General features: G+C 45.0%; 1 protein-coding gene across 1 annotated transcript in view; it reads left to right on the forward strand.

The window, feature by feature from the left end:
• The window catches only part of tenm4 (teneurin transmembrane protein 4), a 718,236-nt gene that overhangs the window by 614,954 nt on the left and 78,646 nt on the right, over positions 1–24,636 (forward strand). Inside the window, 1 exon segment of the mRNA XM_042296535.1 lies at positions 16,289–16,461. Within this exon segment, the coding sequence (XP_042152469.1) occupies positions 16,289–16,461 (173 nt within the window).

The raw sequence follows: 24,636 nt of genomic DNA on the forward strand, positions 1-24,636 counted from the left end.
TTTGTTTACCCCAAACACACCTGCATCCCAAAGCAATTTCAGTACAAAATCTATGTGCCAGGCTCCCAGCTGAGTTGATTACAGACTAAGGCTTTGCAGTAGCTGCGTTAGATCAAAGCTGAATTCTTAATGGTCTTTTCTCTGACAATCCCCCCCAAAAAGCATTTTTTCTGGATAACATCATGTTACTATGGATCCCATCACTTGGCTTGCCTCAGAGCTAGAATCATTCGTGTCTGTTTCAAAGTAACACTAAAAGTTGAGCAAGTGACTTAGTTTAGTTGGTGGGGGGTGACTTAGTTTAGTTGATAGGGGGTGACTTTAGTTTAGTTGGTAGGGGTGACTTAGTTTAGTTGGTAGGGGTGACTTAGTTTAGTTGGTAGGGGGTGACTTAGTTTAGTTGGTAGGGGGTGACTTAGTTTAGTTGGTAGGGGGTGACTTAGTTTAGTTGGTAGGGGGTGACTTAGTTTAGTTGGTAGGGGGTGACTTAGTTTAGTTGGTAGGGGGTGACTTAGTTTAGTTGGTAGGGGGTGACTTAGTTTAGTTGGTAGGGGTGACTTAGTTTAGTTGGTAGGGGTGACTTAGTTTAGTTGGTGGGGGTGACTTAGTTTAGTTGGTGGGGGTGACTTAGTTTAGTTGGTGGGGGTGACTTAGTTTAGTTGGTGGGGGTGACTTAGTTTAGTTGGTGGGGGTGACTTAGTTTAGTTGGTGGGGGTGACTTAGTTTAGTTGGTGGGGGTGGCTTTAGTTTAGTAGGCTGGTGGGTGGCTTTAGTTTAGTAGGCTGGTGGTTGGCTTTAGTTTAGTTGGCTGGTGGGTGACTAGTTTAGTTGGAAGGTGGGTGACTTTAGTTTAGTTTGCTGGTGGGTGGCTATTGTTTAGTTGGTTCGTGGGTGAATTTAGTTTAGTTGGCTGGTTGGTGGCTTTAATTATTTGGCTGGTGGGTGGCTTTAGTTTAGTTGGCTGGTGGGTGGCTTTAGTTTAGTTGGCTTTAGGGCTGGGTGGCTTTAGTGTTGTTGAAAGGTGGGTGACTTTAGTTTAGTTGGTAGGGGGTGACTTTAGTTTAGTTGGTGGGTGGGTGACTTTAGTTTAGTTGGCGGGTGGGTGACTTTAGTTTAGTTGGGAGGTGGGTGGCTTTAGTTTAGGGGAGGTGGGTGGCTTTAGTTTAGTTGGGAGGTGGGTGGCTTTAGTTTAGTTGGGAGGTGGGTGGCTTTAGTTTAGTTGGCTGGTGGGTGACTTTACTTTAGTTAGGAGGTAGGTTAATGGCTTTAGTTTAGTTGGCTGGTGGGTGGCTTCAGTTTAGTTTGCTGGTGGGTGGCTATTGTTTAGTTGGTTCGTGGGTGAATTTAGTTTAGTTGGCTGGTTGGTGGCTTTAATTATTTGGCTGGTGGGTGGCTTTAGTTTAGTTGGCTGGTGGGTGGCTTTTGTTTAGTTGGCTGGTGGGTGGCTTTAGTTTAGTTGGCTGGTGGGTGGGTGGCTATTGTTTAGTTGGTTCGTGGGTGAATTTAGTTTAGTTGGCTGGTGGGTGGGTGGCTTTAATTATTTGGCTGGTGGGTGGCTTTAGTTTAGTTGGCTGGTGGGTGGCTTTACTTTATTTGGCTGGTGGGTGACTAGTTTAGTTGGAAGGTGGGTGGGTGACTTTAGTTTAGTTGGCTCTGGTGGTGGCTTTAGTTTAGTTGGCTGGTAGGTGGGTGACTAGTTTATTTGGAAGGTGGGTGACTGTAGTTTATTTGGAAGGTGGGTGGCTTTAGTTTAGTTGGCTGGTGGGTGGCTTTAGTTTAGTTGGAAGGGGGTGGCTTTAGTTTAGTTGGAAGGGGGTGGCTTTATTTAGTTTAAGTTGGGTGGCTTTGAGTTTAGTTGGAAGGTGGGTGGCTTTGATTTAGTTGGAAGGTGGGTGGCTTTGATTTAGTTGGAAGGTGGGTGGCTTTGATTTAGTTGGAAGGTGGGTGGCTTTGATTTAGTTGGAAGGTGGGTGGCTTTGATTTAGTTGGAAGGTGGGTGGCTTTGATTTAGTTGGAAGGTGGGTGGCTGGAAGGTGGGTGGCTTTGATTTAGTTGGAAGGTGGGTTGGAAGGTGGGTGGCTTTGATTTTTGATTTAGTTGGAAGGTGGGTGGCTTTGATTTAGTTGGAAGGTGGGTGGCTTTGATTTAGTTGGAAGGTGGGTGGCTTTGATTTAGTTGGAAGGTGGGTGGCTTTGATTTAGTTGGAAGGTGGGTGGCTTTGATTTAGTTGGAAGGTGGGTGGCTTTGATTTAGTTGGAAGGTGGGTGGCTTTGATTTAGTTGGAAGGTGGGTGGCTTTGATTTAGTTGGAAGGTGGGTGGCTTTGATTTAGTTGGAAGGTGGGTGGCTTTGAGGTGGGTGGCTTTGATTTAGTTAGTTGGAAGGTGGGTGGCTTTGATTTAGTTAGTTGGTGGGTGGGTGGCTTTGATTTAGTTAGTTGGTGGGTGGGTGGCTTTGATTTAGTTAGTTGGTGGGTGGGTGGCTTTGATTTAGTTAGTTGGTGGGTGGCTTTAGTTTAGTTGGGAGGTGGGTGGCTTTGATTTAGTTGGAAGGTGGGTGCCTTTTAATTGTCTCTCTTATGATTGAAATACAGGACCTGTACGAGACAGGATGTTATCGTATTGCCTCTCTTATCAATCACCTGTCTTATCAATCAGACAAAAAGGACCTGTACGAGACAGGGTGTAATTCAAATCAAATCACATTGTATTTGTCATACGCGAAGAATACAACAGTTGTAGGCCTTACCATGAAATGCTTACTTACAAGCTCTTAACCAACAATGCGGTTTAAAAAAAATGAGGAAACATATTTACTAACTATCCTATTGCCTCGAATATCAATCAGACATGTAGGACCTGTACGAGTGTTTGATAGAGATATTTTGTCTGGAAGGAGTAACGGACTGTATTGAGGAAAATCCCTATAAGTTAGCTAAGAGTAACACTATAGTCAGTGAAATAAAGTCAATACACCTGTACACATGTTTAATGGTAGATATGAAGACGTGTTTAATGGTAGATATGAAGACGTGTTTAATGGTAGATATGAAGACATATTTAATGGTAGTTAATGGTAGATATGAAGACATGTTTAATGGTAGATATGAAGACGTGTTTAATGGTAGATATGAAGACATGTTTAATGGTAGATATGAAGATGTGTTTAATGGTAGTTAATGGTAGATATGAAGATGTGTTTAATGGTAGTTAATGGTAGATATGAAGACGTGTTTAATGGTAGATATGAAGACATGTTTAATGGTAGATATGAAGATGTGTTTAATTGTAGTTAATGGTAGATATGAAGATGTGTTTAATGGTAGTTAATGGTAGATATGAAGACATGTTTAATGGTAGTTAATGGTAGATATGAAAACATGTTTAATGGTAGATATGAAGATGTGTTTAATGGTAGATATGAAGACATGTCTAATGGTAGATATGAAGACATGTTTAATGGTAGATGTGAAGACATGTTTAATGGTAGTTAATGGTAGATATGAAGACATATGTTTAATGGTAGATATGAAGACATGTTTAATGGTAGTTAATGGTAGATATGAAGACATGTCTAATGGTAGTTAATGGTAGATATGAAGACGTGTTTAATGGTAGATATGAAGACATGTTTAATGGTAGATAATGGTAGATATGAAGACATGTTTAATGGTAGATAATGGTAGATATGAAGACGTGTTTAATGGTAGATAATGGTAGATATGAAGACATGTTTAATGGTAGTTAATGGTAGATATGAAGACATGTTTAATGGTAGTTAATGGTAGATATGAAGACATATTTAATGGTAGATATGAAGACATGTCTAATGGTAGTTAATGGTAGATATGAAGACATGTTTAATGGTAGATGTGAAGACATGTTTAATGGTAGTTAATGGTAGATATGAAGACGTGTTTAATGGTAGATATGAAGACATGTTTAATGGTAGATATGAAGACATGTTTAATGGTAGTTAATGGTAGATATGAAGACATGTTTAATGGTAGTTAATGGTAGATATGAAGACATGTTTAATGGTAGATATGAAGACGTGTTTAATGGTAGTTAATGGTAGATATGAAGACATGTTTAATGGTAGATATGAAGACATGTTTAATGGTAGTTAATGGTAGATATGAAGACATGTTTAATGGTAGATATGAAGACATGTTTAATGGTAGATATGAAGACGTGTTTAATGGTAGTTAATGGTAGATATGAAGACATGTTTAATGGTAGATATGAAGACATGTTTAATGGTAGATAATGGTAGATATGAAGACATGTTTAATGGTAGTTAATGGTAGATATGAAGACATGTTTAATGGTAGTTAATGGTAGATATGAAGACATGTTTAATGGTAGTTAATGGTAGATATGAAGACATATTTAATGGTAGATATGAAGACATGTCTAATGGTAGTTAATGGTAGATATGAAGACATGTTTAATGGTAGATATGAAGACATATTTAATGGTAGATATGAAGACATGTCTAATGGTAGTTAATGGTAGATATGAAGACATATTTAATGGTAGATATGAAGACATGTCTAATGGTAGTTAATGGTAGATATGAAGACATGTTTAATGGTAGATATTCATTTTTTTCCCCCAAACATCTTCAATGGATGTCCCTCTAAGTTAAGTGCTTCCTGCTGTTATATCTTTTCCATCTTCAGTGTTGTAAAACGCCCCTATCAGGTTTCGTACTGTGGCTGACAGGGTCGTGCTGCAACGTGATAATTATATCATCAGCCGTTTCAGAGAAATACAAACGGAAGACTATTGGACAGTAGGTCCAACCACTCGGTGAGTCTGTCACTGCCCACAGACAGAGACAGTAGGTCCAACCACTCGGTGAGTCTGTCACTGCCCACAGACAGAGACAGTAGGTCCAACCACTCGGTGAGTCTGTCACTGCCCACAGACAGAGACAGTAGGTCCAACCACTCGGTGAGTCTGTCACTGCCCACAGACAGAGACAGTAGGTCCAACCACTCGGTGAGTCTGTCACTGCCCACAGACAGAGACAGTAGGTCCAACCACTCGGTGAGTCTGTCACTGCCCACAGACAGAGACAGTAGGTCCAACCACTCGGTGAGTCTGTCACTGCCCACAGACAGAGGCAGTTGGTCCAACCACTCGGTGAGTCTGTCACTGCCCACAGACAGAGACAGTAGGTCCAACCACTCGGTGAGTCTGTCACTGCCCACAGACAGAGACAGTAGGTCCAACCACTCGGTGAGTCTGTCACTGCCCACAGACAGAGTTGTCCTCCATGGCACTGCTAGGTCGATAGATGTAGGTATGCATCCCAAATGGGACCCTATCCCCCCTACGTAGTGCACTACTACCCTATGGGCACTATGAAGGGAATAGGGTGCCATTCATTCTACTTGTTGTGTTCAATAATGCCCATTTCAGATGACAGCCACATCACACGTAGGTGTTAAACATCAATGTAGATTAAACGGAGCCCACTGATTGGTGTGTCAGAGATGAGGTATCCCATCATCCACCTGGAACACATTTCTCAACAGTCAATCAGGTGGATTATCATCACAATGATGAATGACACACACACAAACACACGCAAACACATACACACGCACACACATATACACACACAAACACACACAAAAATGCATGCACACACAGACACACACACACACACACTTTGAAGGACAATCTGATTGACCTGTGTGGTCCCTATCCATTTGCTATAGTATCCTATAGAACACAAGTGTCCTCTTTCAACAGGTCCAATATATAATAGAGATAATATGTTATAGCATGCCCTGGTGCTCGGTTTCGAGGTTCTCCACTAATTGGATCTCGATTTGAAATATGTTTTCATACTATTGAATGGGTCGACCTTGGGCCCTACTGGGCTAACACGGCATGACTGATCTCTGTAAAGAACACTCAAGTGTTTTTCTCCTCTACCGCATTACCTACAAAACAGACCCTAATAAATAGTAACAACAATCTCTGTTCATATAGTATCAACTCTCTCCTTTGTGTGTATAGGACCTACTGTATATACGCTGAGTATAAAAACCATCAGTTTATGTCTTTCCAGGAGACAGACTGACCAGGTGAATCCAGGTGAAAGCTATGATCCCTTATTGATGTCACCTGTTAAATCCACTTCAATCCGTGTAGATGAAGAGGAGACGGGTTAAAGAAGGGTTTTTAAGTCTTGAGACAACTGAGACATGGATTGTGTCTGTGTGCCATTCAGAGGGTGAATATGGGAAAGACAGAATATTTAAGTGCCTTTAAACAGGGTAAGGTAGTAGGTGCCAGACGCACCGGTTTGTGTCAAGAACTGCAACGCTGCTGGGTTTTTCAGTCATCAGTTTTCCTGTGTATCCAGAACGGTCCACCACCCAAAGGACATCCAGCCAAGTTGACACAACTGTGGGGAAGAATTGGAGTCAACACGGGCCAGCATTCCTGTGGAACGCTTTCAACACCTTGTATAGTCCACGCCCTGTGGAACACTATTGACTCCTTGTAGAGTCCCTGCCCTGTGGAACACTATTGACTCCTTGTAGAGTCCCTGCCCTGTGGAACACTATTGACTCCTTGTAGAGTCCCTGCCCTGTGGAACACTATTGACTCCTTGTAGAGTCCCTGCCTTGTGGAACACTATTGACTCCTTGTGGAGTCCCTGCCCTGTGGAACGCTATTGACTCCTTGTAGAGTCCCTGCCCTGTGGAACACTATTGACTCCTTGTAGAGTCCCTGCCCTGTGGAACACTATTGACTCCTTGTGGAGTCCCTGCCCTGTGGAACGCTATTGACTCCTTGTAGAGTCCCTGCCCTGTGGAACACTATTGACTCCTTGTAGAGTCCCTGCCCTGTGGAACACTATTGACTCCTTGTGGAGTCCCTGCCCTGTGGAACGCTATTGACTCCTTGTAGAGTCCACGCCCTGTGGAACGCTATTGACTCCTTGTAGAGTCCACGCCCTGTGGAACGCTATTGACTCCTTGTAGTGTCCACGCCCTGTGGAACGCTATTGACTCCTTGTAGAGTCCACGCCCTGTGGAACGCTATTGACTCCTTGTAGAGTCCACGCCCTGTGGAACGCTATTGACTCCTTGTAGAGTCCACGCCCTGTGGAACGCTATTGACTCCTTGTAGAGTCCACGCCCTGTGGAACGCTATTGACTCCTTGTAGTGTCCACGCCCTGTGGAACACTATTGACTCCTTGTAGTGTCCACGCCCTGTGGAACACTATTGACTCCTTGTAGAGTCCACGCCCTGTGGAACACTATTGACTCCTTGTAGAGTCCACGCCCTGTGGAACACTATTGACTCCTTGTAGAGTCCCTGCCCTGTGGAACACTATTGACTCCTTGTAGAGTCCCTGCCCTGTGGAACACTATTGACTCCTTGTAGAGTCCCTGCCCTGTGGAACACTATTGACTCCTTGTAGAGTCCCTGCCCTGTGGAACACTATTGACTCCTTGTAGAGTCCCTGCCCTGTGGAACACTATTGACTCCTTGTAGAGTCCACGCCCTGTGGAACGCTATTGACTCCTTGTAGAGTCCACGCCCTGTGGAACACTATTGACTCCTTGTAGAGTCCACGCCCTGTGGAACACTATTGACTCCTTGTAGAGTCCACGCCCTGTGGAACACTATTGACTCCTTGTAGAGTCCCTGCCCTGTGGAACACTATTGACTCCTTGTAGAGTCCACGCCCTGTGGAACACTATTGACTCCTTGTAGAGTCCACGCCCTGTGGAACACTATTGACTCCTTGTAGAGTCCCTGCCCTGTGGAACACTATTGACTCCTTGTAGAGTCCCTGCCCTGTGGAACACTATTGACTCCTTGTAGAGTCCCTGCCCTGTGGAACACTATTGACTCCTTGTAGAGTCCACGCCCTGTGCAACACTATTGACTCCTTGTAGAGTCCACGCCCTGTGGAACACTATTGACTCCTTGTAGAGTCCACGCCCTGTGGAACACTATTGACTCCTTGTAGAGTCCACGCCCTGTGGAACACTATTGACTCCTTGTAGAGTCCACGCCCTGTGGAACACTATTGACTCCTTCCCTGTAGAGTCCACGCCCTGTGGAACACTATTGACTCCTTGTAGAGTCCACGCCCTGTGGAACACTATTGACTCCTTGTAGAGTCCACGCCCTGTGGAACACTATTGACTCCTTGTAGAGTCCCTGCCCTGTGGAACACTATTGACTCCTTGTAGAGTCCCTGCCCTGTGGAACACTATTGACTCCTTGTAGAGTCCCTGCCCTGTGGAACACTATTGACTCCTTGTAGAGTCCACGCCCTGTGGAACACTATTGACTCCTTGTAGAGTCCCTGCCCAGACGAAGTGAGGCTGTTCTGAGGGCAGAAGGGGGTGCAAATCAATATTAGGAACATGTTCCTAACGATTTATACTCTCAGTGTGCATTATACATGTAGTGAAGGATTAAGGCCTACACAGTATGTGAAGCTGAAGGGAGGATTTGTGCTCGAAGGTCAGACCAAATAAAATAAAATAGTATTGGTCACATACGCATGGTTAGCAGATGTTATTGCGAGTGTAGCGAAATGCTTGTCAGTGTAGGTCAGTGTGGGACCTGAGGGTGAAAGGTCAGACCATTAGGTCAGTGTGGGACCTGAGGGTGAAAGGTCAGACCATTAGGTCAGTGTGGGACCTGAGGGTGAAAGGTCAGACCATTAGATCAGGTCAGTGTGGGACCTGAGGGTCAAAGGTCAGACCATTAGATCAGGTCAGTGTGGGACCTGAGGGTCAAAGGTCAGACCATTAGGTCAGTGTGGGACCTGAGGGTGAAAGGTCAGACCATTAGGTCAGTGTAGGACTTGAGGGTCAAAGGTCAGACCATTAGGTCAGTGTGGGACATGAGGGTCAAAGGTCAGACCATTAGGTCAGTGTAGGACCTGAGGGTGAAAGGTCAGACCATTAGGTCAGTGTGGGACCTGAGGGTGAAAGGTCAGACCATTAGGTCAGTGTGGGACCTGAGGGTGAAAGGTCAGACCATTAGGTCAGTGTAGGACTTGAGGGTCAAAGGTCAGACCATTAGGTCAAATCAAATCAAGTGTGGGACCTGAGGGTGAAAGGTCAGACCATTAGGTCAGGTCAGTGTGGGACTTGAGGGTCAAAGGTCAGAACATTAGGTCAGTGTGGGAGGATCAAAGAAACAAAACCACAAAGGACAGCAGAGAGAACAATAAAATACATCTACTGCACTATGTCTTCTCCCTCTACATCCCAAATGGAACCCTATTCCCTACATAGTGCACTACTTTTGACCAGGGCCTATTGGTCTCACCATTTCTGGCTGCTATGCCCCTTGGCAACTTTATCTTCTTTGACATTTTAGTGTACTTGCCAACAGTGACTTCCTAATGTTGTTGTGGTAATGATAAGCGCCGGTGCTTAAGGGTTATACTATCAATGTATTCCTTCAGAGGGAGATTGTTTAAGCTGCCTAATTGTTATTTTCTTTGAGGATCTAAAAGAGAACAGATTTATTTTATTTGTTCTCCATAGCTTTCATTCTGACCCAGTAACACTAGGACTTTAGCTTCCAGTAATTCTCAGAGCTTTTTTTCTGACCCAGTAACACGAGGACTTTAGCTTCCAGTAACTCTCATAGCTTTCATTCTGACCCAGTAACACTAGGACTTTAGCTTCCAGTAATTTTCAGAGCTTTCATTCTTCATTCTGACTCAGTAACACGAGGACTTTAGCTTCCAGTAATTCTCAGAGCTTTCATTCTGACCCAGTAACACGAGGACTTTAGCTTCCAGTAATTCTCAGAGCTTTCATTCTGACCCAGTAACACGAGGACTTTAGCTTCCAGTAATTCTCAGAGCTTTCATTCTGACTCAGTAACACGAGGACTTTAGCTTCCAGTAATTCTCAGAGCTTTCATTCTGACTCAGTAACACGAGGACTTTAGCTTCCAGTAACTCTCATAGCTTTCATTCTGACCCAGTAACACTAGGACTTTAGCTTCCAGTAATTTTCAGAGCTTTCATTCTGACTCAGTAACACGAGGACTTTAGCTTCCAGTAACTCTCAGAGCTTTCATTCTGACTCAGTAACACTAGGACTTTAGCTTCCAGTAATTTTCAGAGCTTTCATTCTGACTCAGTAACACGAGGACTTTAGCTTCCAGTAATTCTCAGAGCTTTCATTAGAGGTAGAGACAGAGGTTTACACTAGGACTAAAGCTTCAGCCAGCTGGGTACATTCCAAAAATAATTATACTATATTATATACTATAGTATATACTATACTATATTATAATATATACTATATTATATATTATACAGTATTATACTATATACTATTTTATATACTATACTATATAATATACTATACTATATTATACTATATACTATGTTATATACTATACTATATTTAACTATATACTATATTATATACTATGCTATATTATACTATATACTATATGATATACTATGCTATATACTATATTATATACTATATTATATACTATGCTATATTATACTATATACTATATTATATACTATATGATATACTATATTATGCTTTATGCTATATTATATACTATACTATATTGTATCTCATGCATTTCACAACTACCCATACAGGACATACAGCCCCTGCCCCAGCTCCCTCCCTACCGAGTCTCTCTGTCCCCTGCCCCAGCTCCCTCCCCAGCTCCCTCCCCATGAGTCTCTCTGTCCCCTGCCCCAGCTCCCTCCCCAGTCTCCTTGGCCCCTGCCCCAGCTCCCTCCCTCCCCAGTCTCTCTGGCCCCTGACCCAGCTCCCTCCCTCCTCAATCTCTCTGTCCCCTGACCCAGCTCCCTCCCTCCCCAGTCTCTCTGTCCCCTGACCCAGCTCCCTCCCTCCCCAGTCTCTCTGTCCCCTGACCCAGCTCCCTCCCTCCCCAGTCTCTTTGTCCCCTGCCCCAGCTCCCTCCATCCCCAGTCTCCCTGGCCCTTGTCCCCTGCCCCAGCTCCCTCCCTCCCCAGTCTCTCTATCCCCTGCCCCAGCTCCCTCCCCAGACTCTTTGTCCCCTGCCCCAGCTCCCTACCCAGAGTCTCTGTCCCCTGCCCCAGCTCCCTCCCCCTCCCCAGTCTCCCTGTCCCCTGACCCAGCTCCCTCCCTCCCCAGTCTCTCTGTCCCCTGCCCCAGCTCCCTCCCTCCCCAGTCTCTCTGTCCCCTGCCCCAGCTCCCTACCCAGAGTCTCTGTCCCCTGCCCCAGCTCCCTCCCTCCCCAGTCTCTCTGGCCCCTGCCCCAGCTCCCTCCCTCCCCAGTCTCTCTGTCCCCTGCCCCAGCTCCCTCCCCAGACTCTTTGTCCCCTGCCCCAGCTCCCTACCCAGAGTCTCTGTCCCCTGCCCCAGCTCCCTCCCCCTCCCCAGTCTCCCTGTCCCCTGACCCAGCTCCCTCCCTCCCCAGTCTCTCTGTCCCCTGCCCCAGCTCCCTCCCTCCCCAGTCTCTCTGTCCCCTGCCCCAGCTCCCTCCCTCCCCAGTCTCTTTGTCCCCTGCCCCAGCTCCCTCCATCCCCAGTCTCTCTGTCCCCTGCCCCAGCTCCCTCCCTCCCCAGTCTCTCTGTCCCCTGCCCCAGCTCCCTCCATCCCCAGTCTCCCTGGCCCTACCTGCCCTCCAGCTCAGAGAAAGGCAGCTCATAGACATGGTAGTGTGAAGCAGGTAGTGTGAAGCAGGTTGCATTTAGACGAAGGTCTACAAAGAAAGGTTTTTCCCTCTCTGATTGCAAAAGCGCATGTTGCAATAGAATAAGATGACAGGATTGGATGATTGATGATCAAATTGAGCAGCAAAATTACTGGCTCAGTGGTGAAACCAGGGAAGTGGATCTACTGGCTCAGTGTTGAAACCAGGGATGTGGATCTACTCTGTGTGTAACCCTAGAGTGTCCAGTACTCTGTGTGTAACCCTAGAGTGTCCAGTACTCTGTGTGTAACCCCAGAGTGTTCAGTACTCTGTGTGTAACCCTAGAGTGTCCAGTACTCTGTGTGTAACCCTAGAGTGTCCAGTACTCTGTGTGTAACCCTAGAGTGTCCAGTACTCTGTGTGTAACCCCAGAGTGTTCAGTACTCTGTGTGTAACCCCAGAGTGTCCAGTACTCTGTGTGTAACCCTAGAGTGTCCAGTACTCTGTGTGTAACCCCAGAGTGTTCAGTACTCTGTGTGTAACCCCAGAGTGTTCAGTACTCTGTGTGTAACCCCAGAGTGTTCAGTACTCTGTGTGTAACCCCAGTGTTCAGTACTCTGTGTGTAACCCTAGAGTGTCCAGTACTCTGTGTGTAACCCCAGAGTGTCCAGTACTCTGTGTGTAACCCCAGAGTGTCCAGTACTCTGTGTGTAACCCTAGAGTGTTCAGTACTCTGTGTGTAACCCTAGAGTGTCCAGTACTCTGTGTGTAACCCCAGAGTGTTCAGTACTCTGTGTGTAACCCCAGAGTGTTCAGTACTCTGTGTATAACCCCAGAGTGTTCAGTACTCTGTGTGTAACCCCAGAGTGTTCAGTACTCTGTGTGTAACCCTAGAGTGTCCAGTACTCTGTGTGTAACCCCAGAGTGTCAGTACTCTGTGTGTAACCCCAGAGTGTCAGTACTCTGTGTGTAACCCTAGAGTGTTCAGTACTCTGTGTGTAACCCTAGAGTGTCCAGTACTCTGTGTGTAACCCTAGAGTGTCCAGTACTCTGTGTGTAACCCTAGAGTGTCCAGTACTCTGTGTGTAACCCTAGAGTGTTCAGTACTCTGTGTGTAACCCTAGAGTGTTCAGTACTCTGTGTGTAACCCTAGAGTGTTCAGTACTCTGTGTGTAACCCTAGAGTGTCCAGTACGAGTGAAGATAATCATTATCACCCCAGAATCTCAATCTCCACTAGTCTTTATTTATCTGAAGGACATGATTTCTCTCCCACTCTCCTTTTCCACGTGGGATATTTGATATCAGCCGAGGGAGTGCTGAGGGAACTATAGAAACTGTCCCCTGTTAATCTAATTTATTAACCTGTTAGTTATTACAGCAGGCAACAAAAGCTGTTCCCAAACAGTACCCTATTCTCTAAATAGTGCACTACTTTTGATCAGAGCTCTACTGGCCCTGGTGAAAAGTAGGGAATAGGGTACTATTTAGGACACAAAATGTCCTCAACACCAAGTAGTACTCTGCTCCCCCATCTGTATTCACAGATAAACGATTAACGTCCTCAGCTCCTGTCTCCCATCTGTATTCACAGCCACAGATTAACGTCATCATCTCCTGTCTCCCATCTGTATTCACAGCCACAGATTAACGTCCTCATCTCCTGTCTCCCATCTGCATACACAGCCACAGATTAAGGTCCTCATCTCCTGTCTCCCATCTGCATTCACAGCCACAGATTAAGGTCCTCATCTCCTGTGACCCATCTATATTGATAGCCACAGATTAATGTCCTCATCTCCTGTCTCCCATCTGTATTCACAGCCAAAGATTTATGGCCTCATCTCCTGTCTCCCATCTGTATTCACAGCCACAGATTAACGTCCTCACCCCCCATCTGTATTCACAGCCACAGATTAACGTCCTCATTCCAAGTAATGTACCATCCACTCACTCTAACATTGTGGAGGACTGACAGACAAGCTGAGGGATGTTTCAATTATTCCATGCTGATGTGCTCCAATCTGCTACTCGGGGACCAAGGAGGTCGTCAGACCACTCCTGTTCTCTCTGTACATGACGAACCCACTGATTTGCAAAGCGGGGAAACTAACGTGGTGACTCTGACAGCGTGTGTGTGCACGCGTGTGTGTGTGTGTGTGTGCACGTGTGTGTGCATGCGTGCATGTGTGTGAATCACTCAGCACTCATATTTCATAGGCTGTGTAATGTGATGAGATTACATTTATATCACTAATCTTTTAAGATAATAAACTCCTGTCTAAAAGTGGAGAAAAAGGTGTGTGATTTCTCACCTTGCTGCAGTGAGTGTTATTCTCTCTCACTCATATTCTCTGTTTTCAGAAACACCACTGTTATATAGAGGACTGTTGATCCTACCACTGTTATGTAGAGGACTGTCGATCCTACCACAGTTATGTAGAGAGGACTGTCCATCCTACCACTGTTATGTAGAGAGGACTGTCGATCCTACCACTGTTATGTAGAGGACTGTTGATCCTACCACTGTTATGTAGAGGACTGTCGATCCTACCACAGTTATGTAGAGAGGACTGTCCATCCTACCACTGTTATGTAGAGAGGACTGTCGATCCTACCACTGTTATGTAGAGGACTGTCGATCCTACCACTGTTATGTAGAGGACTGTCGATCCTACCACTGTTATGTACAGGACTGACAATCCTACCACTGTTATATAGAGGACTTTCGATCCTACCACTGTTATGTAGAGGACTGTCGATCCTACCACTGTTATGTAGAGAGGACGGTCTATCCTACCACTGTTATGTAGAGAGGACGGTCTATCCTACCACTGTTATGTAGAGAGGACTGTCGATCCTACCACTGTTATGTAGAGAGGACTGTCGATCCTACCACTGTTATGTAGAGGACTGTCGATCCTACCACTGTTATGTACAGGACTGACAATCCTACCACTGTTATATAGAGGACTTTCGATCCTACCACTGTTATGTAGAGGACTGACAATCCTACCACTGTTATGTAGAGAGGACTGTCGATCCTACCACTGTTATGTAGAGAGGACTGTCGATCCTACCACTGTTATATAGAGGACTGTCGATCCTACCACTGTTATGTAGAGGACTGTCGATCCTACCACTGTTATGTAGAGAGGACTGTCCATCCTACCACTGTTATGTAGAGAGGACTGTCCATCCTACCACTGTTATGTAGAGGACTGTCCATCCTACCACTGTTATGTAGAGGACTGTCCATCCTACCACTGTTATGTAGAGGACTGTCGATCCTACCACTGTTATGTACAGGACTGACAATCCTACCACTGTTATGTAGAGGACTGTCGATCCTACCACTGTTATGTACAGGACTGACAATCCTACCACTGTTATATAGAGGACTTTCGATCCTACCACTGTTATGTAGAGGACGGTATATCCTACCACTGTTATGTAGAGAGGACGGTCTATCCTACCACTGTTATGTAGAGAGGACTGTCAATCCTACCACTGTTATGTAGAGAGGACTGTTGATCCTACCACTGTTATGTAGAGAGGACTGTCTATCCTACCACTTATGTAGAGAGGACTGTCGATCCTACCACTGTTAAGTAGAGAGGACTGTCGATCCTACCACTGTTATATAGAGAGGACGGTCTATCCTACCACTGTTATGTAGAGGACGGTATATCCTACCACTGTTATGTAGAGAGGACGGTCTATCCTACCACTGTTATGTAGAGAGGATGGTCTATCCTACCACTGTTATGTAGAGAGGACTGTCAATCCTACCACTGTTATGTAGAGAGGACTGTTGATCCTACCACTGTTATGTAGAGAGGACTGTCTATCCTACCACTTATGTAGAGAGGACTGTCGATCCTACCACTGTTATGTAGAGAGGACTGTCGATCCTACCACTGTTATGTAGAGAGGACTGTCGATCCTACCACTGTTATGTAGAGGACTGTCCATCCTACCACTGTTATGTAGAGAGGACTGTCGATCCTACCACTGTTATGTAGAGGACTGTCCATCCTACCACTGTTATGTAGATGACTGTAGATCCTACCACTGTTATGTAGAGAGGACTGTCAATCCTACCACTGTTATGTAGAGAGGACTGTCGATCCTACCACTGTTATGTAGAGAGGACTGTCAATCCTACCACTGTTATGTAGAGAGGACTGTCGATCCTACCACTTATGTAGAGGACTGTCGATCCTACCACTGTTATGCTAAGGACTATTCTATTCTACCGTCCTCCTGTCTGACCTGCCTAACTAAGAACTATTATATTCTACTGTCTGACCTGCCTTACTAAGAACTATTATATTCTACTGTCTGACCTGCCTTACTAAGAACTATTCTATTCTACTGTCTGACCTGCCTAACTAAGAACTATTATATTCTACTGTCTGACCTGCCTTACTAAGAACTATTATATTCTACTGTCTGACCTGCCTTACTAAGAACTATTATATTCTACTGTCTGACCTGCCTTACTAAGAACTATTCTATTCTACTGTCTGACCTGCCTTACTAAGAACTATTCTATTCTACCGTCCTCCTGTCTGACCTGCCTTACTGAGAACTATTCTATTCTACTGTCTCTTCTGTCCTCAGGTATGACAGCTATGGCCGTCTGACCAATGTGACCTACCCTACTGGCCGGGTTAGCAGCTACCGTACCGACACAGACAGCTCCGTCAGGGTGCAGGCAGAGGGCTCCGGCAAGGAAGACGTCACCATCACCACCAACCTGTCTGCTTCTGGAACCTTCTACATGCTCATGCAGGGTGAGTTAGCTGTTCTGTTTAGTGAGCTATCATTGGAATAGAAATGAAACGCACTGAAGGGAAAAGGTGCTCAGCCAATAAGAGTTAACAGTCACATTTTACTGTGAGAGGGGGAAAACAATCCTACCACTGTTATGTAGAGATGACTGTCTATCCTACCACTGTTATGTAGAGAGGACTGTCGATCCTACCACTGTTATGTAGAGAGGACTGTCTATCCTACCACTTATGTAGAGAGGACCAATCGATCCTACCACTGTCATGTAGAGAGGACTGTCTATCCTACCACTGTTATGTTTACAGTCACAGTTTACTGTGAGAGGGGGAAACAATCCTACCACTGTCATGTAGAGAGGACTGTCTATCTTACCACTGTCATGTAGAGAGGACTGTCTATCTTACCACTGTTATGTAGAGAGGACTGTCTATCCTACCACTGTTATGTAGAGAGGACTGTCTATCCTACCACTGGTATGTAGAGAGGGCTGTCTATCCTACCACTGTTATGTAGAGAGGACTGTCTATCCTACCACTGTTATGTAGAGAGGACTGTCGATCCTGCCACTGTTATGTAGAGAGGACTGTCGATCCTACCACTGTTATGTAGAGGACTGTCGATCCTACCACTGTTATGTAGAGGACTGTCGATCCTACCACTGTTATGTAGAGAGGACTGTCTATCCTACCACTGTTATGTAGAGGACTGTCAATCCTACCACTGTTATGTAGAGAGGACTGTCTATCCTACCACTGTTATGTAGAGAGGACTGTCGATCCTACCACTGTTATGTTTACAGTCACCGTTTACTGTGAGAGGGGGAAAACAAAATGGAGGAGTATGCTGTACTTCTCTCCATCAACATGTTTCAATGATCGTCTTTTGTCAAATAGCTCCCTAGTTATTTGTTTTGTTAACAGAATAGTCCTTTATACTGAGCTAGGGGTTACAGTATGTTCCTGACCATGTGACCAGAAGTAGGAAATAACTTACACTAAAGCCTAGACGTGCTCTATTTCTTTACTTTGATGTCTTCTTTGGTACAGGTTGATAATAGTGATGATGATGATGATGATGATGGTGATCTCTTCTTCAGTACAGGTTAATAATAGTGATGATGATGATGATGATGATGGTGATCTGTTCTTCAGTACAGGTTAATAATAGTGATGATGATGATGATGATAATGATGATGGTGATCTCTTCTTCAGTACAGGTTAATAATAGTGATGATGATGATGATAATGATGATGGTGATCTCTTCTTCAGTACAGGTTAATAATAGTGATGATGATGATGATAATGATGATGGTGGTGATGTCTTCTTCAGTACAGGTTAATAATAGTGATGATGATGATGATAATGATGATGATGTCTTCTTCAGTACAGGTTAATAATAGTGATGATGATGATGATAATGATGATGGTGGTGATGTCTTCTTCAGTACAGGTTAATAATAGTGATGATGATGATGATGTCTTCTTCAGTACGTGCTGATTTAGGATCCTGTTGTTGATTAATCATGATGTTTAGATCAGGGATGGACATCTGCCGGCCCACCTTTTATAGGCCCACAGATAAATGTCCCCGTTTTCAGGAACCGGTGTCTCAGCCTGGTGTGTTGTGGTTTGTGCATCGTCAGTTTTTTCTCTTGTCATGTCTGACAGTCACTCAATTAGCCAGATAACATTATTTAGGTTGGTAGATAGTTTATCCAGCTATATAAACTTTTTTTCTCCCCTCCCCATGGCGAAATGTGTAGCATTGCAGCAAACTGGCTTTAAAACTGCAACATTTTGATGAGTTCAGTTTGTTTTTCTTTTCGGCCCCCACCCTCATCAAAGATGCCCATCCCTGGCTTGAATAAATCAATAGATTTGTTGTTCCTGCTCTCAGTTTGGCTCCGATTCTGAGCAGACCTCCCACACTCACACGTATTGAAAGCAGCAAAATATAGATTTTACGTCTCCAAACTTTAGCCATAAACACAGGTTTTGTCAACCAAGAAGAGAAAGCTTGTGTTTAGGAAATCCAATCAGTCAGAACTGGACAGAAGGTGTGGCTGAGGTCAGGACCTCTGATGTTTAATTGGGTGTGTTCCAAACAGCACCCTAATCCCTATTGGCCCTGGTCAGGGGATGAAGTAGGGATGTAGAGGGAACGGGGTGTAATTTGAGACTGAACCTTGCGTACTGTGGCGTTTTAATGTCGTATTTTGCGCCTGACCAACGGGCGTATTGATTACCGATTGATAGCTTTGAACTCTCCAGCCTCGTTTCACGTTCTGAGAGACTGTAAAGATTTTTCCACCACTAATGTTTGATTTAAAAAAATACTCTCCCACACACACTCTCACACACACTCTCACACACACTCACACACACACACACACACACACACACACACACACACACACACTCACTCACTCACTCACTCACTCACTCACTCACTCACTCACTCACTCACTCACTCACTCACTCACTCACTCACTCACTCACTCACTCACTCACTCACTCACTCACTCCACTCACTCACTCACTCACTCACTCACTCACACCATCGCTCCCAGCATTAAAGAAGAGATGCCATCCCCAGGTTCGCTGCCAGGTTTCCTTGTTGTTGTGATTTCAGACCCATTTTCTCCACAATTTCGTGATATCCAGTTTCGATCCAGTTTCGATCTTGTCTCATCGCTGCAACTCCCCAATGGGCACGGGGGAGGCGAAGGTCGAGTCATCCGTCCTCTGAAACATGACCCGCCACACCTCTCCTCTTAACACTCGCTTAACCCGGAAACCAGCCGTACCAACGTATCAGAGGAAACACAGATATACATCTGCAGTGGTCCACTCTCCTCTCAGACCTCTCATCACATCTCTACTGTCTCCTCACATCTCTAGTGTCTCCTCACATCTCTAGTGTCTCCTCTCCTCACATCTCTAGTGTCTCCTCTCCTCACATCTCTACTGTCTCCTCTCCTCACATCTCTACTGTCTCCTCTCATCACATCTCTACTGTCTCCTCACATCTCTAGTGTCTCCTCACATCTCTAGTGTCTCCTCTCCTCACATCTCTACTGTCTCCTCTCATCACATCTCTACTGTCTCCTCACATCTCTAGTGTCTCCTCACATCTCTAGTGTCTCCTCACATCTCTAGTGTCTCCTCTCCTCACATCTCTACTGTCTCCTCTCCTCACATCTCTACTGTCTCCTCTCCTCACATCTCTACTGTCTCCTCACATCTCCACTGTCTCCTCTCCTCACATCTCTACTGTCGTTGACCTCTCCTCACATCTCTACTGTCTCCTCTCCTCACATCTCTACTGTCTCCTCTCCTCACATCTCTACTGTCTCCTCTCCTCACATCTCTACTCTCTGTCGTTGACCTCTCCTCACATCTCTAGTGTCTTCCTCTCCTCACATCTCTACTGTCTGTTGTTGACCTCTCCTCACATCTCTACTGCCTCCTCTCCTCACATCTCTACTGTCTCCTCACATCTCTACTGTCTCCTCACATCTCTACTGTCTCCTGTCCTCACATCTATAATGTCTCCTCTCCTCACATCCCTACAGTCTCCTCTCCTCACATCTCTACTGTCTCCTCACATCTCTACTGTCTCCTCTCCTCACATCTCTACTGTCTGTTGAAGACCTCTCCTCACATCTCTAGTGTCTCCTCTCCTCACATCTCTACTGTCTCCTCTCCTCACATCTCTACTGTCTGTTGTTGACCTCTCCTCACAACTCTACTTTCTCCTCTCCTCACATCTCTACTGTCTCCTCACATCTCTACTATCTCCTCTCCTCACATATCTACTGTCTGTTGTTGACCTCTCCTCACTTCTCTAGTGCCTCCTCTCCTCACATCTCTATTGTCTGTTGTTGACCTCTCCTCACATCTCTACTGTCTCCTCTCCTCACATCTCTACTGTCTGTTGTTGACCTCTCCTCACATCTCTACGGTCTCCTCTCCTCACCACTCTACTGTCTCCTCTCCTCACATCTCTACTGTCTGTTGTTGACCTCTCCTCACATCTCTACTGTCTGTTGTTGACCTCTCCTCACAACTCTACTGTCTGTTGTTGACCTCTCCTCACATCTCTACTCTCTCCTCACATTTCTACTGTCTCCTCACATCTCTAGTGTCTCCTCTCCTCACATCTCTAGTGTCTCCTCACATCTCTAGTGTCTCCTCTCCTCACATCTCTACTGCCTCCTCACATCTCTACTGTCTCCTCTCCTCACATCTCTAGTGTCTCCTCTCCTCACATCTCTACTGACTCCTCACATCTCTACTCTCTCCTCTCCTCACACCTCTACTGTCTGTTGTTGACCTCTCCTCACATCTCTACTGTCTCCTCTCGTCACATATCTACTGTCTCCTCACATCTCTACTGTCTCCTCTCCTTACATCTCTACTGTCGTTGACCTCTCCTCACATCTCTACTGTCTCCTCACATCTCTACTGTCTCCTCTCCTCACATCTCTACTGTCTGTTGAAGACCTCTCCTCACATCTCTAGTGTCTCCTCTCCTCACATCTCTACTGTCTGTTGTTGACCTCTCCTCACATCTCTACTGTCTCCTCTCCTCACATCTCTACTGTCTCCTCACATCTCTACTGTCTCCTCTCCTCACATCCCTACTGTCTCCTCTCCTCACATCTCTACTGTCTCCTCACATCTCTACTGTCTCCTCTCCTCACATCTCTACTGTCTGTTGAAGACCTCTCCTCACATCTCTAGTGTCTCCTCTCCTCACATCTCTAGTGTCTCCTCTCCTCACATCTCTACTGTCTCCTCTCCTCACATCTCTACTGTCTGTTGTTGACCTCTCCTCACATCTCTACTGTCTGTTGTTGACCTCTCCTCACAACTCTACTGTCTCCTCTCCTCACATCTCTACCGTCTCCTCACATCTCTACTATCTCCTCTCCTCACATCTCTACTGTCTGTTGTTGACCTATCCTCACATCTCTACTGTCTCCTCTCCTCACATCTCTACTGTCTGTTGTTGACCTCTCCTCACATCTCTACTGTCTCCTCTCCTCACCCCTCTACTGTCTCCTCTCCTCACATCTCTACTGTCTGTTGTTGACCTCTCCTCACATCTCTACTGTCTCCTCTCCTCACATCTCTACTGTCTCCTCTCCTCACATCTCTACTGTCTCCTCTCCTCACATCTCTACCGTCTCCTCTCCTCACATCTCTACCGTCTCCTCTCCTCACATCTCTACCGTCTCCTCTCCTCACATCTCTACCGTCTCCTCTCCTCACATCTCTACCGTCTCCTCTCCTCACATCTCTACCGTCTCCTCTCCTCACATCTCTACTGTCTCCTCTCCTCACATCTCTACTGTTTGTTGTCTGATTGGTCAGCGACTGCTTTGTTGAGACGACCTTGTGCTGGACATCTGCTGAGAGAGGAGACAGGAGGCGAGGCTCTGAGCCAGCCGTTTTGGTCTTAATGAATTCACTTTTGTCCGCTTTGAAAATTGAAAACAGGGTAATCACACACACAGTGCTGACTTGTTGCATTCTCAGTAATCTATGTATTGCGTGTGTGTGGCGCTTGTGGAGACGTGTGTGTGATCACATGTGTTATTCTGAGCCCTCAACTGGTTTCACCCAGCCTCTGCAAAAGAGAGTAGACAGCTAACAAGATGAGTGTGAATAAAAGGGAGGAAATGTTTAGTCTTGTATTATGTTAGATTAAATCTTCCTGGCTGGCGAGGGAGGGCTCAGAGCTCAGCTGTGAGTTCTATTCCGCTGTTTAGCTGTGTTTTGATTGGATTACCAATGCCAGTGTTCAACATTCCTTCCTGTAAGCCTCAGAACGGCGGCGGATTCCTGATTTCTCCAACGGAATATTCAGCATGCATCAGAGTGATGCTGTGAAGCACCTATTCCCACTTCCTGCCTAGCTGGCTCTGCCTGGTGAGTGAGTGGTGAGTGAGTGAGTGAGTGAGTGAGTGGTGAGTGAGTGAGTGAGTGAGTGAGTGAGTGGAGGTGAGTGAGTGGAGTGAGTGAGTGAGTGGTGAGTGGTGGTGAGTGAGTGAGTGAGGTGAGTGAGTGAGTGAGTGAGTGAGTGGTGGTGAGTGGTGGTGAGTGGTGAGTGAGTGAGTGAGTGAGTGAGTGAGTGAGTGAGTGAGTGAGTGGTGAGTGAGTGAGTGAGTGAGTGAGTGAGTGAGTGAGTGAGTGAGTGAGTGAGTGAGTGAGTGAGTGAGTGAGTGAGTGAGTGAGTGAGTGAGTGAGTGAGTGTGAGTGTGAGAGGCCAGAGAGTAATACATCCTCAGAGCTTCTCTTATTATCTGTGTCCTAAACAGCTCCCTATTCCCTATATTGTTCCATAGGGCTCTGGTCCAAATTAGTGCGTTATACAGGGAATAGGGTGCAATTTGGGCCTCAGACATTTTGTTTTTTATTTAACTAGGCAAGTCAGTTAAGAACAAATTCTTATTTACAATAACGGCCTAGGAACAGTGGGTTAACTGCCTGTTCAGGGGCAGAACTACATACAGTGCCTTCAGGAAAGTATTCAGACCCCTTGACTTTTTCCACATTTTGTTACAGCCTTATTCTAAAATGTGTTCAATAATTTTTTTCAGCAATCAACACACAAACCCCATAATGACATCACAATACCCCATAATGACATCACAATACCTCATAATGACATCACAATACCCCATAATGACATCACAATACCCCATAATGACATCACAATACCCCATAATGACATCACAATACCCCATAATGACATCACAATACCCCATAATGACATCACAATACCCCATAATGACATCACAATACCCCATAATGACATCACAATACCTCATAATGACATCACAATACCCCATAATGACATCACAATACCCCATAATGACATCTCAATACCCCATAATGACATCACAATACCCCATAATGACATCACAATACCCCATAATGACATCACAATACCCCATAATGACATCACAATACCCCATAATGACACATCACAATACCCCATAATGACATCATAATACCCCATAATGACATCATAATACCCCATAATGACATCACAATACCCCATAATGACATCACAATACCCCATAATGACATCACCATACCCCATAATGACATCACATCACAATACCCCATAATGACATCACAATACCCCATAATGACATCACAATACCCCATAATGACATCACAATACCCCATAATGACATCACAATACCCCATAATGACATCACAATACCCCATAATGACATCACCATACCCCATAATGACATCACAATACCCCATAATGACATCACAATACCCCATAATGACATCACAATACCCCATAATGACATCACAATACCCCATAATGACATCACAATACCTCATACCCCATAATGACATCACAATACCTCATAATGACATCACAATACCTCATAATGACATCACAATACCTCATAATGACATCACAATACCTCATAATGACACATCACAATACAATAATGACATCATAATACCCCATAATGACATCACAATACCCCATAATGACATCACAATACCCCATAATGACATCACAATACCCCATAATGACATCACAATACCCCATAATGACATCACAATACCCCATAATGACATCACAATACCCCATAATGACATCACAATACCCCATAATGACATCACAATACCCCACAATGACATCACAATACCCCATAATGACATCACAATACCCCATAATGACATCACAATACCCCATAATGACATCACAATACCCCATAATGACATCACAATACCCCATAATGACATCACAATACCCCATAATGACATCACAATACCCCATAATGACATCACAATACCCCATAATGACATCACAATACCCCATAATGACAGTTTTTAACAACAGGTTTTTAGAAATGTTTGCAATTTTTTTTACTAATAAAAAACAGAAATCTTATTTACATAAGTATTCAGACTCTTTGGTATGAGATTCAAAATTGAGCTCAGGTGCATCCTGTTTCCATTGATTGTCCTTGCGATGTTTCTACAACTTCATTGGAGTCCACTTGTGGTAAATTCAATTGATTGGACATGATTTGGAAACTCTGTCACCTGTCTATCTAAGGTCCCACAGTTGGCAGTGGATGTCAGAGCAAAAACCAAGCCATGAGGTCGAAGGAATTGTCCGTAGAGCTCCGA

Source organism: Oncorhynchus tshawytscha, linkage group LG13 (assembly GCF_018296145.1).
Source record: "Oncorhynchus tshawytscha isolate Ot180627B linkage group LG13, Otsh_v2.0, whole genome shotgun sequence".
NCBI classification, from domain to species: domain Eukaryota; kingdom Metazoa; phylum Chordata; class Actinopteri; order Salmoniformes; family Salmonidae; genus Oncorhynchus; species Oncorhynchus tshawytscha.